Source organism: Vidua chalybeata, chromosome 3, assembly GCF_026979565.1.
Source record: "Vidua chalybeata isolate OUT-0048 chromosome 3, bVidCha1 merged haplotype, whole genome shotgun sequence".
NCBI lineage: Eukaryota > Metazoa > Chordata > Aves > Passeriformes > Viduidae > Vidua > Vidua chalybeata.
In genome coordinates, this window is record NC_071532.1 from 9,743,845 (window position 1) to 9,760,023 (window position 16,179).

General features: G+C 46.0%; 1 protein-coding gene across 2 annotated transcripts; it reads left to right on the top strand.

Annotated features, from left to right (window-relative positions):
* The first annotated feature begins 1,554 nt into the window (after positions 1–1,554).
* Positions 1,555–9,821, top strand: TBXT (T-box transcription factor T). Of its 2 annotated transcripts, none has more exons than XM_053938212.1 (8): positions 1,555–1,904; positions 2,068–2,332; positions 2,861–2,995; positions 3,711–3,772; positions 3,866–3,927; positions 4,863–5,039; positions 6,456–6,585; positions 7,820–9,821. In XM_053938212.1, exons 1-8 carry the CDS (start codon positions 1,558–1,560, stop codon positions 8,085–8,087), a joined length of 1,446 nt encoding a protein of 481 aa, XP_053794187.1. In that variant the 5' UTR covers positions 1,555–1,557; the 3' UTR covers positions 8,088–9,821. The 2 variants fall into 2 exon arrangements, with proteins under 2 accessions (XP_053794187.1, XP_053794188.1); XM_053938213.1 differs by having other exon boundaries at positions 1,558–1,904; positions 6,453–6,585.
* Positions 9,822–16,179: the final 6,358 nt, after the last annotated feature.

Below are 16,179 nucleotides of genomic sequence, written 5' to 3' on the forward strand. Positions count from 1 at the left end.
CTGAAGGGATAACATTTTTTTCTCCCGTTTCTGCACAGTGCAGAAAAAGAAAAAAGAGAGGTGGCTGAAGGAAATCGGCTTGTCAGATTGAAGGGAAGAAAAGTTCTGCGGAGCTGAGTAAGTGAACGATGTATGAGCCCGACGGTGCTGTGTGATGAAAATGCAGCCTAAACCAAAAAGGACTCAATCACTGTCTGCATCCCGCAAAAGGGACCTCCAGCGTGCCTTCCCCTGGCAGCCCTGACTTCCAGCTCCTTCTGCTGCCAGGCTGCTTGCTCCCGAGCACCTTCCTCTAAAATTTGAAAAATCCTGGCAGCGATGGTGCGCGGTGTTTGGAGAAGCGGAGATGCCTGTTTTAAAAACAACTCTGATTTTTACACCGCTCCGCTTCTTTTTCCCTCTCCTTTGCTCCCGTTTAAAGAACTTGTTATTGTTTAAAGAGACCCCATTGAACTATTTCCTGCTCATTGTCACCTCTCTCCCCCTCGCCCTCTATCCAGGGATTCTCACGGAAAGGTAATAAACTTCCCTCACACCACAGACCGTCGCAGCTCCGGAGAATGCAAACTATTACACCACCGGCCGGCGGGAGTGCTTCAGAGGACCCCTCTTTTCCCTCGTCCCTGCCCTTGTTTTTGTGTCAAACAACTTAAAAATAAATTCATCCCGTTGCCAAGTTTCACCTATGAGTTTCTCCCCTCTTGCCCGCAGGAACTCGCGGGCGTTTCTCCTTCCTACACGAAACAAAGCCTTTAACTATCGATCAGAAGTATGTTTTTATTTAGGTGGGATGGTGGGTGGCTATCGATCCGATTTTCAGATTTAAAAAAAAAATTATTTAGGTGGGATGGCTCGAAACCATCGCCGTCGAGCATCTCGGCTGCGAAGGCACTGCCTGTGCTGCTGCTGTGAGGCAAACTCTGCCACTTTTCTCACGGGCGGGCTCACGGGCTCGCTAAAAGCGGGGAGTGCCCGTGCTGTGCCAGGTTTGTGGTCAGCCGCTGAACAGCGCGGTTCCAGCTGTCCGGCTGGTTTTTTTCCCGCAAGGTTTGTCGCTGCCAGCTGCACCCATCCCTGCAGCAGAAGTTTCCGTCAAGGGGGCAGGGACAGGTGCGGGGGGGAGCGGCGTGCGGGGCGGGGTGCTGCTGTCAGCTTGCGGCCGCCCGGAGAAGAGGACTTCCCGTTTCTTCCCCTAAATATGAATCTGCGGCGGGAGCGCCTCCCGTCCAGGACTGCCCGCCTAGAAGCGCACCGGGCGTCTCGCTGCGCCGGGAGGCGGGAGGGTGCCGCGCTGGCCGGTTGTGAGGCTGTTGCACGAGATGGGCCATTTCCTCCGCGGCTGCCGGAGCCCCGGCCCCGGCGGCTTTGATAGAGGTGCAAACATTTGGGGGCAGATTTACATAAAATAGCCGCGTTTAATCCCGCGGGCTGCAATTAACATCACAGGCTCCCGCGGGCACCGTTCTGATATGGCCGCGGGCGGCCAATGGGCAGCGCCGCCCGCGCCCATCAAAGGCGCCGCCCGCCAATCAGCGGGGCCCCCCCGCCGGCGCGGTGATGTCACCGGGGGGGACGTTTATGGCGGGCTATAACAGCGGCCCGGCCGCCGAGGGCGCGGGGAGGCGGCCCGGGCCCGGCTCGGTGTCGGTGCGGCCGTGCCAGCGAGCTGCCCCGCGGGCGGGCGGGCGCGGGGCCGGGATGAGCTCCCCCGGCGCGGAGGGCGCGGGCAAGCCCCCGCAGTACCGCGTGGACCACCTGCTGAGCGCCGTGGAGAGCGAGCTGCAGGCGGGCAGCGAGAAGGGGGACCCCACGGAGCGGGAGCTGCGCGTCGCGCTGGAGGACAGCGACCTGTGGCTGCGCTTCAAGGAGCTCACCAACGAGATGATCGTCACCAAGAACGGCAGGTAGGGAGGGGCCCCGCCAGCCCCGCGCTGCCTCCCCGGCCCGGTTCCGGCCGCCCTCCCGCGGGGGGCGAGGGGGTCCCGGCGGGCCGGGGCGGGCTCCCGCCCGGGGCCGGAGGTGGCGGCTGCCCGCCGCCGTGCCTCGCGCCTCCGTGTCGCCCCGCAGGAGGATGTTCCCGGTGCTGAAGGTGAGCGTGTCGGGGCTGGACCCCAACGCCATGTACTCCTTCCTGCTGGACTTCGTGGCGGCCGACGGGCACCGCTGGAAGTACGTGAACGGGGAGTGGGTGCCGGGCGGGAAGCCGGAGCCGCAGGCGCCCAGCTGCGTCTACATCCACCCCGACTCGCCCAACTTCGGCGCCCACTGGATGAAGGCGCCCGTCTCCTTCAGCAAAGTCAAACTCACCAACAAGCTCAACGGCGGCGGGCAGGTAAACACCGGCACCGGGACCTGTCGGTCAGCGGGGCTGCACCGGCCCGGCCCTGAGCGCTCGCTCTCTCCTTACTGCTCGCTTTCATGCTTTCCTTACCAAACGTGCTGGCATGGGTCGTGCTTCTCCCTGCCCACCCCGATTCATTCATTCTTTCATTCAGGAGAGCTGTTCGCTCCACCGAGGATGAGTGCCTTGATGTTCCATCACTTTCTCTTTTTTGGAAATCTCCTCCTGGTCTGAATATCTGCTAGTGTCAGCGGTGTGGTAGATGAAGCTTTCTAAGGCTGACTTATTGATGCATTTGTGACTCTGTGAGTGCTTTGTCAAATAACAGGGATGAGGATAACTGCAGAAAGTTGTGTCTGTCCTCAGTGTGCCTTTCCTTCTCTCGCAGCTTCAGTTGTAGGCTTAACTCGCACTTACTGCTTTTTCCACCTCTGATGGAAAGATGGATACTTTAAAACCTGAGTGCCCTTTGTGCCTGGCAGCATCTGCCACCGCTCACCTGCTCTGTTTTTTTCACAGATCATGTTGAACTCCCTGCACAAGTATGAGCCACGGATTCACATAGTGCGAGTGGGTGGCCCGCAGCGGATGATCACCAGCCATTCCTTCCCAGAAACCCAGTTTATAGCTGTGACAGCCTACCAGAACGAGGAGGTACGCACAGCAGGGAGGAGAGGATGCCAGTACCGGGAGGTTTCAAGTAGCAAAGCGTGCATGTTGCAGAGCAAAATAATGGATCTCCTTTTGCATTTCTCAGCTCTTCCTATGCTTTTTTTGAAGCTAAATATAAAAGATTAATTTAAATGTATGCAAAAGCCCTATGAATGAACTACAGAAGAGAGTTCTGATCATTGTCTCAATATGTACTGCAGATTCGTTATAGACCCTGTGGGGGCAAACAGCTATGGTAAAAAAAACAATTGCCATTTGAACTACACAGTGAAATGACTGAAGGCACCATTTTTGGAGCGGCCCTTTTTCTGTTAGCCCAAATGCATGTGTGTGTTGAATGAAGTTGTAATTATCAGGTTTTCTGAGATTTCTTTGATGTCAAATCTGCTCTGGCTTGAAATGTGAAGATTTTTATAGCTATTTAGTTTACTACCTTTCTTAGGTGTTTCCTTAGATGATCAATGAACTCAGGCTATTCAAAATTTGGCAGAGAGACTAACTCCTAATGCTTTGGTAATACTTCAGACCTTAATGAACTGTTTAATTTGTGCCCATCAATTGCTTTTATGGGCCTACTTTTGTTTCTTCAGAAATCTGATTTTACCAACTTCAGTGGATAGTCCTAGTTCAAATCCTAATATCAGTGTGATAATGAATGGTGACACATGTAAATAAAGATATTTGTTGTTGTTTTTAGATCACAGCTTTAAAAATTAAATACAATCCGTTTGCAAAGGCATTTCTTGATGCAAAAGAAAGGTGAGAGCTCTTAACTTAATTCTAAAATGTGGATTTTTAAGATAAATTTGTGAAGGCAAATTCTTAACTAATACAACACTGTTTCTTTTATAGGAGTGATCACAAAGACATGATGGAGGAGGTTGGGGACAGCCAGCAGTCTGGGTATTCACAGTGTATGTTTCCTTTCGTTGTGCATCATGAGCATGACTTTGATTTCTTCTGCTCTCTGTGAAGTTAAGCAAAACTTCGAGACCAGTTCTTGATAGCTGGCTTGTTAGTTCATAGAGAGAGGAATGTTACCAGTCTCTGTGGTTGTGGTTTATGCATTGTTGATGATTGCATAAACACTGTAATCTCTGCGTGTGGTTAGGATTTATTGCATTCAAAACCATTTAATAGAATTATGCAGAGTTGCCTTTATGTCTAAAAAGACATCTGCCTTTTTATACAAGGATAGCAATGTTCACATGGACATGAGACAGAAGTTTATTTAATAAAATTTATTGAGACAGTACTCATGTTCTAAGTACTCTAAGAAAATTATGGGCATTTGATTGAAGAAGTTCTTCCAGATGATTGAAAAGCATTCCCGTTGTAATGATTTTTCTTTTAACAGATGTTTGACAATAAAATGCAGCCTAAAAAGGATGGGGGGGGTTGATTTGCAGCAGGAATTATTGTGTTTCAGAGAAAATACTTAATTTTTAAGAGGAGTTCTTAGCAGTCTGAGAAACTTCAGAGCTTAGCTATAGATTGAGACCCCCCCAAAGGAGCAATTTAAAATTGAATACTATGCTAACAATTACTGAGCACACATACCTACATATGGGAGGGTTTAACAATTTCCATGTTTCCTTACTGTGGTTGTGGTTAAATGGTAATTTAAAAAATAAGTTAGCTTGACATAAGACTTTTTCTAAGCTGCTTTCTTATTTTCCTTCATAAGAGCATTTCTCAAAGTTGTAAAGATCCAGATTTTTCAGCTATGTTGAAACTTGAGTTTCCTTTCCTGCGTGTGCATTTCCTCGCTGTTCGGTTGTCTCATTGCTGTGATTCTCTGCCTGCCTGCACTGCACACCTCTCTCACAGACCTCTTGCTTCCCCACAGTAGGTAGCTGGCTTATTCCTGGCAGTGGGGCTCTGTGCCCCCCTGCCAACCCTCACGCGCAGTTTGGAGCCCCGCTGTCGCTGTCCCCTGCCCACAGCTGTGAGAGGTACTCATCGCTGAGGAGCCACCGGCCTGCGCCCTACGCCAGCCCCTACACACACAGGAACAACTCGCCAAGTAAGTCCGAGGCTGCAGCTCTGGGAAGAGGGGGCCCTGAGCCGGGTATGTGTTCCCAGTGTCTTTAGAACTGAGGAACTGAAGGACTATCCACAAGGCAAACAGATTGAAGAAACAGATTTTTTTTTTTTTTTTTTTTTTTTTTTTTTTTGATGCTTTGGTTCTGGAAATGTAGATACATGTGACAACAATACTTGATAAATTATGGATTGCAAATTACTTAACATAGAGCGCATCCTCAAATTCAATCTTAAGCTGTCAGCTGATGTTACCTGTGGCTGTAGTTAGGGTCTGTCTACGAACGTCCCACCACTGGATAGATAGAAACAATAAGGAGCTGAGTAAACTGCAGAGCTTTTAAAAAAGGTGTGCTCAGAAGTAGCCCAATATCATCAGACTTAGTATCTCGGGCACCAGGTACTTAAGGGTGAAAAGGGCATTTTTAACAGTGGGTTTTTTTTTTTTTTTTGTTTCATTGGTTTCTTAAAATTTCTTCTGGCAAAGAAGAATGGTTAACAATTTTAGCTTTCAGGCTGTGTAGATATTGAAAGTTCCCACTGAAAATATATTTATTATTTTGAATTACGAATACATGGGCTTTTAGATGCAACCTGACCAGTCTTGTATGTAGCTTTGTAGTTCATTTAAAAGTGGAAAACTAGCTCTCTGTGAACTTTTCTTACATCTTGGAAATTTTGTGCAAGACTTAAAAAAGGATAAAAGAACAAAACCTCTATGGTGTTCTTTCTTGTTCCCTGGTCCTCAGCAAAAAACTTCCTTCCCTTAGCTAGCTACCACAGCAGCTTCTTTCTGGCCATGGGTGGCTGTGTGGGATTCCTTTTTTAGCTTCCTAGTGCCCCTGCTGTGTGAGCCAGCCAGTTTGGGTCACAAACTAAGTAGTCTAAGCCACAGTCCAGGCACTCCTGATGGTGCCTAAGGCAGATTTCAAGGTGGCATGCTCAGCTCAAAACTGGGATGTGTGATCCAGTGATAGGCTTGTTATCCAGCTTTACCAGACTGTTACTGGCAGAGTAGGTGATGGAGATGGAAGATAAATAAATAAATAAATACAGTGTAAATAAAGAGCCCTCCTTTTTCCACTGACTATATAAAATGGCATGTGCTGAATTAGCAGCTGGCTTGCAGACAGCCTTTTGGCCACAGGCCCTTCACAGAAATAAGATTTTGCTGTTATGAGTGGAGCAAAACAACACATTGGCAATGCCAATAAAGGCATGAGCTTGACACTACTGATTGCTGGCTTTGTGTTTTTTCTCTGTGTGTAATTTTGTTAGTATTTTTTTTCCAAGGTAGTAGTAGGGAAGGGTGGTTTAAACCTCTGCATTACATTTAAATACAAGATTGCTATTTGGCCTGATTCTAGTGTTTGTAAGTGATTATGTGTTTTCTCAGCAGCCTATGCTGACAACTCCTCTGCCTGCCTATCCATGCTGCAGTCCCATGACAACTGGTCTTCTCTGGGAGTTACTACACACACAGCCATGCTGCCCATGGGTCACAGCACTGGCACAGCTACCAGCTCCAGGTAGGAGCTCATCCCTCAAATACCTGTATTGCTACTTTCTAGGAAGAAAAGGCTGAAAAAGGAGGTAGAGTCACCAGCATATTAGAAGTCCTTTTGGCCCCTGGTATGAACCATTAGCACTCTGTGGGGCACTGAGAAGGACTGTCCACAAGGCAAACAGATTGAAGAAACAGATTTTTTTTTTTTTGATGCTTTGGTTCTGGAAATGTAGATACATGTGACAACAATACTTGATAAATTACAGATTGCAAATTACTTAGACAAACATAGAGAGCATCCTCAAATTCAAGTTTCATCTCTGTTATGCATAATGGTGTTTAAAAAGTTTATTTTCTTTATTCCTTCCATTTTGGCTGGTCATGATGGAGCAGTGAGCTGTAGTGTGAAGGAGGAGCACATGGTTGGGGCAGTAATTCTTTACTTAAGCATTGCCACACTAACCAGCATAGCATGGGATTGTACATGTGGTGAAAGTATTTGATATTTTGTGATCATAAAAAAAGCATTTTTTCTCCTCTTTGTACTTACTATCTTGAATTAAACTTTTGAATCCTTTCGCAAAAATTCAGCTTGTGTTTAGTCCCTTAGAGCTAAACTTGAAAATTCGAAGAGCTGCAGAAAAGGCGGTAAAATATTTGTTATGAACTAGAGAGGGACCAGATCTGGACATCTTTTTTAGCCATTAGACCTACCATGCTGTTTGTGGAAAGCATTTTTGTATTTGAACCATGCACGTGGACTCTTAACTGTTAATCAGGCTATGTACTACTACCCACTATGAGTTAACTGTATTGCTGAACATATTTTTTAGTCCTGAACACAGATTAATTGAGTAAAAAGGTCCTTCTAGCACTTCTATCTGTGTCTGATCCACAGGATGCATATTTAGGAAATTGCAAAGTTCCTGGAGTTTCAATTTCTGCACTGAGTTGTTCAGTAGGTAAAACCAGTAGAACTGGAACTGTGAAGCCTCACAGAAGGCATTTCTGCCACCCCTTTTGTCTAACCCACTAGCTGTTGGAAAATAGGGAAGTTCAGTTTATTTATGGGTTGCCATGAGCACAGATTCTGCCTGGGGGTCCTTCCTGCCTCACAGTGGCTGGGAACTGCCTAGAGAATTTCACTGTTTGCAGCAAACAGACCTGGCCTGGGGGCTGTGTTGTGAGCTGAGGAGCTGCCAGCAGGCACTAGAGTCCCTAATAACTGGTTTTACCTATGGCTTTGCCTCTTCCAGTCAGTACCCCAACCTGTGGTCTGTGAGTAACAGCACCATCACGCCGGCGTCCCAGCCGAGCGGCATGTCCAACGGGCTGAGCTCCCAGTTCCTGCGTGGCTCTCCAGGACACTACTCAGCTCTGTCCCACCCCGTGACAGCAGCCTCCTCTGCCTCACCCCTGTACGACGGCGCGGCGCCCGCGGACCTGCCCGACAGCCAGTACGACGCCTCTGCACATGCCAGGCTGGCATCCACGTGGACACCTGTCACCTCCCCTTCCATGTAAAGCCAGGCCTCTTCCTCTGAGACACTTTTAGCTACCAAATTACTTTAGATGCTTAATCCTCAAGGAGGAGATGTGAAGGAAACTGCAGCCAAAAAGCATCTGTACTGCTCTGCATAGAGCATCCACATTATACCTCTTACAGTGAACGGTGCATCACTGACTTCATGTAGAGTTTACAAACCTGGTGAGTGTGCAATTCTGAGAGCAGATTCACTGCTTTTAATTTTTTTTTCTTTTTTCAAGTTTGATAGACCTAAGTTTTAAGATTTTTACTTGGATTCCAAATTTCTCAGTGTTCTGATATATTTGGACCTGGAATTTGGCATCATTCTTGAGTAAGTTAACTCCTAACTGTTTTTCAGTTAGTTTTTTTAAATGGCAGACTTAGCTATAGTCATGAGAAGATTTGTATTAACCATCTAGTTAGAAGCATTCTGAAATACGCACAAATGTAGCTGCGGAGAGAAGTTTTTGGAAAATCATGTGCACTAACACGTATTTGCTTCACAAATACGTTGTGTTCTTAACTGTATGCTTATTTCCTTGCTGCTGAATTAATGTCGAGACAATCTTTGAGAACTATGTTCTTCCCAATAAAAACAGTATTAATGTTTGGTCTAAATTTTTTACCCAAAAGACTTCTTTTAGAGGTAAGTTTTGCTTTTCGATCATATAGGTTTCAAATACCCACCAGCTTAGCTAAACGTCTAATTTGCAAACAGTGTCTAATTAGAAGCCCAACCCAAAACCTTTTTGAACCATTGGGAATATATCACTTGGAGGATTTTTTTTCATCTTTGGCTTAGGCCTTAAGAGAAGGAATTCAACACCTTGGGGAATCATTCTAATTTATTTTATTTCAATCTTGTACTCTGATCTGTATTTATTATTTGGTAAGTTACAACTTCTACATGTTAAGATATGTAAATAATCCCTCAACCTACAGTGTACTCTTTTAAGACAATCATATGTGGGATATGTCACCCCATGGCACATGGAACAGCATGGATGTAAGTAGTTAACTTACTGGAAGAGGGAGATCTGTAGTTGCCAAGGTTTTTGCACAAAAGTGCAGGTGTACTAAAATTTAAAACACACTGGCTGCTTGACTTGCTGAAAGGAACAGGTCTTGATAAAATATTTGCTTCATTACCGATATGAAGTAATGTGATCCAAATTCATGATGCAGACTTAACCCAAAACATTGGCTGAAAGTGTGCCCTTAAATGTGTCTTTCTCCCACTGAATCTGGCAAATACATATCCTGAAGAAAGTGAATTCTTTTGCATAAGCCATAATAAAATAACTTGTATAATGAAGTGCCTAATATAGCAAAGCAAAATTCTGTATCAGGGAATTCCTTAAATAACTCATTGATGTGTGCTTATGTGCTGCAGCGACAGCTTTAAGATGAAAAAGCAAATACTTGCCACCATTTTGGTCTGTTCGGTACCCTTTGGGCAGGTTCCTGCACCTAGAAAAGTTTTGGCAGGGTTTGTTCCCTGCAAGTCTCCCAGAGGTACTCCAGCAGGAGACAGCACCAAAAGTGGGTGGCTGCATAGCCACATCCTCTGTCAATATGTAAATAGTGATCTAAGTGCTCCTATTTTATTGTGAAGGTAAATTGTGTAAATGATGTAAGTGCATTATTATTTAGACTATTTTGTAGAAATTAGCAGTGTCTTTCATTGTGAGGTTTTAAACTTGTATTTTGGACGTATAATTTAAGTTAAGAAAAAAAGAGTAAAGAGTCTTAAGAAAAACTCCATGTTTGATTTTCAGTTTGTGGGGGCGGTGGGAAAGGTGAAACAAATGCACATCAGCCATGTTGAACCTACAGTATGCTGACCTTCCACCGAGTGGTTTCACAAATGATTCCTGCTGCACGTCAGCTTCTGTCTGTGGGCGGAAGTTCAAACAGTTCTCACCCACCTCTCCCTGCTTTCTCCACCCCTGTGTGTTTCTCCCTTGTTTTGGTAAATCCTTGACTGACTGGTATTCAGAGGTGGTTGCTGCATTTGGGGCTGGGTGAAAGCTCTTTTCCCACAATGACCAGTTTCTAGCTGGGGCTGGATGCAAGCCTGGCACCTGCTGTGTTAGACCTCAATAACCAGATTTTCAAGTGTGTTTCTGAGTCCCTGCCCCCAGTCATAAATGCCAAGCTGCTGCCTGGTCCTTTCAGCTACTTCAGGAGTCTGTTACCAGCTGATCAGCACTGCCGTGGCTCTGTGTGCAGCTGAGCAAGCACATGCCACTTCTGAGAGCTGACTTGGCAGGGGAGCCAACTTTATCCCTTGCCCCAGAGCTGTGCCCTCAAAGCAGACATGTCAGGGGAAGAGGATGATCAATCTGCCATAGAATCACTTAGTTTGGAAATGACCTTTAAGATCACTGAGTCCAACCCTTAACCCAGCACAGCAAAGTCCACCACTCTACCATGTCTTGAAGTATCACACATCTTTTCAGTACCTCCAGGGATGGTGACTCCACCATTTCCCTGGGCAGCCTGTGTAGTGAAGGGGACCCATAAAGCAGCAGAGAGGTGCTAGGCTTAGGGCTGGAACCTATCCTTGGGTATGGCCCTGGGCAGGCAGCCCACTATAGCTCTCTTTCCCCCACAGAGGCTTGTGTGGAGGACAGCCAACATCTGCTGCCCAGCACAGGGCTAGGTGGTTTCTCAGGTTCTTGCAGACCTTGTACTGCAGAAGTTATTCTGTGTTCATGTGAACAAAAATAATTGAGTCTGCTTATTACAGGAATGAGCTATGGCTCTCTGAGCTGAGCTCCCTGCAGCTAAAGCCTTTGGGCTGTGAAGTGGAAGAGCTCAGCCTTGCTTAATGCTAGTATCAGATGGATCTTACCTAGTTGGCTTTTTCTGGTGTGGGATTTTTTTCCCCTCCCATACTTTCAAAGTAAAGGAACCAAAACCTTTCATTGAGTGCACTTTTTAAGTCACTTTAAAGCAGATGGGGCATTTTAACATCTATGTACTCACACCTGAAAATGAGCTTCGTGTGACCCATCAGGAGAAACTTTTCTCACCCGTGGGCTCAGGGTAGCAGTGCTGTGCTGTGCTCCTTCTTCAGCTGCTGCCTGGGGCAGTCCTGAGGCTGCTGGTGGAGGCACTGATGTAGGTGACATTTCCAAATGCTGAGGAAGGCTGGTGTGAGATGGCTCACCTCAGACAGCCCTTAACTGTGAGTGTGGCTGTGCTGTTCCCTTCTACCAGCTCCACCATGACTCCTGACCACTCCTGACTGTGCTGCACACCAGAAAAGACTGGGACTACAGACTACTGTGAGGCTGGGAGAGGTCCAAATGCCCAGGAACTAAGTCGTCATCAAATGCTCAGAACTCTTAGGCAATTTATACTGTTTGCCATCTCAGTGGGTTAATGCTTTTTATCTTAATTTTCCTCTGGGTAACAAATAATTGCTGGCTGTAAAAAAATCTTTGTAAAACCCTCATCTCAGTTGTGCAGAAGAAATATCTTGCTATGCTTCCAAAAGTCATGTCAATACTGAATTCCAAGTAGGAGTCAAATGTGAGGTTTGGTATTCCCATACTTGTCTCCAGCCTGACTCTCCCCCATAGATATCAATTAGATTTATGAGTTGAGATAATACACATTAAGGCACTGAAACATTCATGCAAATATAAATAAAAAGTAATACAAATCAAAAGTAAAAAAAAAACCTCAAAGACAGGTGTAAAGAAGACGGAAACAGAAACATGCATTTCTTTTAAAACCATGAAGAGACTCATTCCAGAGGCTTGTAACTGTGCAGAAAATTATTTTTTTCTTTAGAGGTTCTGGCTTTAGCTTCTGGATGTCTGTGCCTTTGGCAACTGAGGTAAAGGAAATGAGGGAGTCTGAGTGGTGCATGCTGCAGTTCCAGTATTTCTCGTAATGTCTAATAGCACCTTACAGACACAGCTACTTTTGACAATGTCAAAAATTCTTTGAAAAGGTAACAATACAAAGCCAGGTTCTCCCACTGTATGCACCACTGTGATATCTAGTATCTGGAGGACACTGTGGGGTTTACAGCTGAAGATTGTATGGCTGGCTACAGCAGTTACTTTTGTAAACAGAGAGGCACAGAACTTCTCAGGAGTCTCCTCCTGGAGCTGCCAGTGCTCTACCATTCACACAATTTGTCCTTCTGTCCTTTGAGTCCATCTGCACTCCCTGCTCTCCTAAGTGGACACTTCTAGTTTCATTCCTGTCTTTGTTAGCTGAAGTGCTGGCTTATGTTTATCATCTTTATCATTTCTCAAGTCTATCCACAGTGCTAACAGGAGCAGGGGAGGTGCTGAAGCCCACTCCCAGTGATAACTTCCCAGAGATGGGTGTTGGCTGGCCAGTATGGAGCAAACAGCAGCGTGGGGCTGCCATATATTGCTTATCTCCTGTATGATCACACAGCTCACTGCCATTCAAATTTCAAACCAATCAAGGCTTTCCTCCTCCTCCACCCATTTTTTTTAAAGGAATGCACAGTTACCATAATATCCTTCTGGTGCTGCACTCCTGACATGTCTCTGAGCCTTGTCTCCCGAGGCACCACCTGAGATGGCACCACAGGTATGTGACCAGAGGACTCCTAGGGATGACAGTCTGTACCCTCTGGGCAAGCAGCTTGAAGCTTTTTCTTGCTTTTCCCTCTCCTCTCCCAGTCTTGCAGCAGCACAAAAATAGATTACTGTTTCTTGATGCTAGTAAACGAATTAATTGCTTCAGTAACTCTGTCAATGCCAATAATTCCTATGTGATATGCAATTACCAGACTTGTATGACAGAGTTGGAAGGGGTTTCCTGAATCCAGTTCCTTAATTATAGGAAATCCCTTCACCAAGACCTTTTGGAAAAGCACCAGGGTTTGTCTTAAAAACAGTGGGTGAGATTCTGGGGAGGTTTTCTGTGTCTGCCTGTGTACCTGTGGGAAGTGGTGTTGCTTTTTTTTAATTGGCAGACTTTTGCAGCCCCCTTGCTTCTCATTGTTTAGGAGCTATCTTTTAATTGCCAGCTGAAATTTATCTGTAATAGTCTTATGACTTTCTGATCTTGAGCCAAAACCTATTCTCAGCTTTAATGATTCTTCTCCCTTGGGAGTCTTTAAGTTAATATGCATTGTTAGAAAGTAATTTCTCAGCCTCTATTTTGGTAGGTTATAAAAATCCTCTCCTCCTCTGGTAGCTTTCCCTCTCCTGCTGGCCCTCTGTGTCTGGCTCAAAGAAAGGGAGAGATGGAATGTCTGTGGTACAAAGCATGGGCTTGCAGAAGTGCCTGTGCAATTCCATACTGTTTCCCTATTTCCACTGGAATTAGCAATTTTGATAACTTTGAAAAACACATTTTTATTATCTAGATTTACATCAGTGATTGACTGGTCATGGTGATCCACAACCTTCTTTAGCTATTTGTTGCTGATGAACTCCAATCTTCTGTCAGAAAGCATTATTAGTCTCTTGACTGACTTTGCTCTCATCCCAGTCAGTTTATACCCCTTCCATTGCTCCCCAGTCTTCTGGTTTGTCCTGAGAGATTTCCCTTTTGCTCTCCATTAATGACATCTCTTAACCTCACGTGTCCAGGAGATTTTGTCAATGCTCTCTTCACTTTTGGACTAAGACATTAATGAAAGTGCTAAAGCTCCCATTAGTTTTTTCTGCCTTTGCTTCCTTACTATATCCCCTCTTCCTCAGTGAGAACAGAAGCAGGATAATGAATACTTGTGGAAAAAACCCTGTATTAGCCTTAATTTCCATCATGCTCAAATGGTACAGTGACCTCACTCCTCTCCCTCCTCTCTTTGTGCACATGGATTGTGAGCATTCTGGTCCCCACTCTTGGCAGTGCCTGGGGTCTGGCTGGGTTCTCAGTATTGTTCAGTGACTTTCCTTGCAGTGTCATCCAAGGCCCAAGTTATGTTGATCAGTATAAGGAAAGCTACACAGGCAACCCAGAAAAAACCCACTTGCTGAATGGGGAAAAACCCAGAGAAGCCTGACAGGACATGTGGAAAGGAAATCAGAACATTCAGCAGCTCATGAACGATATCTGCCTGTTTGTTCACATTGGTGATCCCTGATCCAATACCAGCAGGGGCTGGTGTGCAGGCTGGAGAGCTCGTGGTGCTTTACAAAAGACCTTGTGGCCCTGCAGAAACTGCCCCAGCCCACGGAGCTGGCACACAGGTGGCACAGACCCACCTCACTGCTGGCTGGCCTCTGTGGGCTCTGAGGGGGAGCAGGAAGGTGATGCTAGTTTGGGTGGGCACAGGTGGGGAATTTGGAGGAGGCAGACCCAGCTGACTGTGTGAGAGGTTGATGCACCGGTGGGGAAGAGAGGGAATTGCAGATATATTTGGGATGGGCAGGATAGTGGTGAGCCTGTCTTTCTTCTCCTCAGAAACAGCCAGCCTGGACCTTTCAGGTAAGGTGTGGAATGTCTCCTGGGCTGGGGTTATTCTGTGGGCCTGATGGCACTGGAAGAAAAGAGCTGCTGTGGATTGCTGAGGTCTCCTTTAGTATGTCCTGCTGGGGCAGAGCTGCTTGACTATACTGCTGTGGTGGGATGGCCCAGAGAGATGGAAGCGTTGTCCTGGGAGCTGCCCTGTGGCACAGCCTCCACAGCAGCAGCTTTGCCCAGGGTGGTCTTGGTGCTCACTAATGTGAGCAACAACTGATGCTTGTTTCTGTCAAGAGGGCTACCTTTAGCTGCTGGCAAGGCCTCTCTTCCTTCTGGGGTGGAAAAATGCTTAATCTTCTGCCTTTCCTGGGGCTGGGAGGCAGTGGTGATGCTGGCTGCTGCTTGACCTGCCAGTGTTGAGAGGGAAAGGGCATCCCCAATGAAAGGATGCTGCTGGCTGGAACCTGGAGACTCTGCCAGCCTTCAAAAATACCAACTTGTCTCAGTGTCAGAAATCCCTGCTGCCTCCTAGAAAAGGAGGTTCATCTAAGAGAAGCTAAAATTGGCTGGTAACTGGTCTTTATAACTTTATGGCTTTATCTTGACTTCATGAATTTCATGTTATTTTAAATTCAAAGTGGCTTCTGCTAGTTATCTTGCACAGTCATTAGCACTCTTTTGCAAAAGGTTTTGGCTTATTGAGTTGGGTTCTGGGCACTGCACTTAATGTGTGAAACTTAATTCTTGATCTATCCTTTACCTTAACATAACACTTGTAGTGGTAATTGTGAAACTTGAACAATTCTGAGAACTTCCCACATGAAAGCTCTTGTTTTAATGCATTAGAAGTGTCCCATGCTGTGTCCTGTCTGAATTGCTGTCCAAAGGGGTATGGTCTGTTTGAGAGGTATTTATAAAACTTGCAATCCAGGATAGTTATGTGTTCTGGTTGTCCCACTTTTACTGGATGGCTCATGTAAGTTTCCATCATCTGTTCTTTGCCCACTTGTAGGTTGACTATGGTGGGTGGGAGGGGAAAGAGAAATTTCCACTCACCCCAGCAGGAGGTTTATGCAGTTCCCATAATTAATTTACATCTCTGCAAAATGAAATGCAGTCTTGCTATTGGTACCAGGGGAAACTTCTGCCTTGTTCCTGTTCCTTTGGTTTGTACAAATGCAAACTCTCAAAAACACCCCAAAAAATAGCTGCAGGCTGGATGTAGGCTTTTCTTATGCCCTTGGTAGCCAGAGAATCTGTCTCTTTCGGTGGTGCTTCAGCTGCTGTGCAGCTGCTGGCAGGATGCTTGCAGGGCAAGAGCTAGGGATCTGTGCAGGGGGAAGGGGGAAATCCAGGCTTAGGGTGAGACATGTAGGTGGAAGGGGAGCGCTGAGTCAGGAAACTTGAGAAAATGAGTCCTGCCTTGCATTTATGGAAATTTTCTCATCTCTCTGACTGGATTAATTGTAGTGAGTGTAGTGATCTCTTCTACAGAAAGATCATAGAAGATTGCCATGCTGTCACTGGGGTTTTCATGTGGATGATAAAATGAAATTAATGAGAGTGTGATTGTCCTAAGCTGGAGTTACTTTTTTAGCGCTCTAAAAATAGCAAGCAAGTGTAGCTAACTTGAATATAAGGTTAGTAATACCTTCCATTCCAGTTTGAATAAAAAGA

Excerpts from the sequence above, each read along its gene's own strand:
- TBXT (XM_053938213.1), top strand. The coding sequence starts at position 1,558 with ATGTCACCGGGGGGGACGTTTATGGCGGGCTATAACAGCGGCCCGGCC. Across the intron at positions 1,905-2,067 it reads ATCGTCACCAAGAACGGCAG|GAGGATGTTCCCGGTGCTGA; the intron begins GTAGGGAGGGGC and ends GTCGCCCCGCAG. Across the intron at positions 6,586-7,819 it reads GGCACAGCTACCAGCTCCAG|TCAGTACCCCAACCTGTGGT; the intron begins GTAGGAGCTCAT and ends TGCCTCTTCCAG.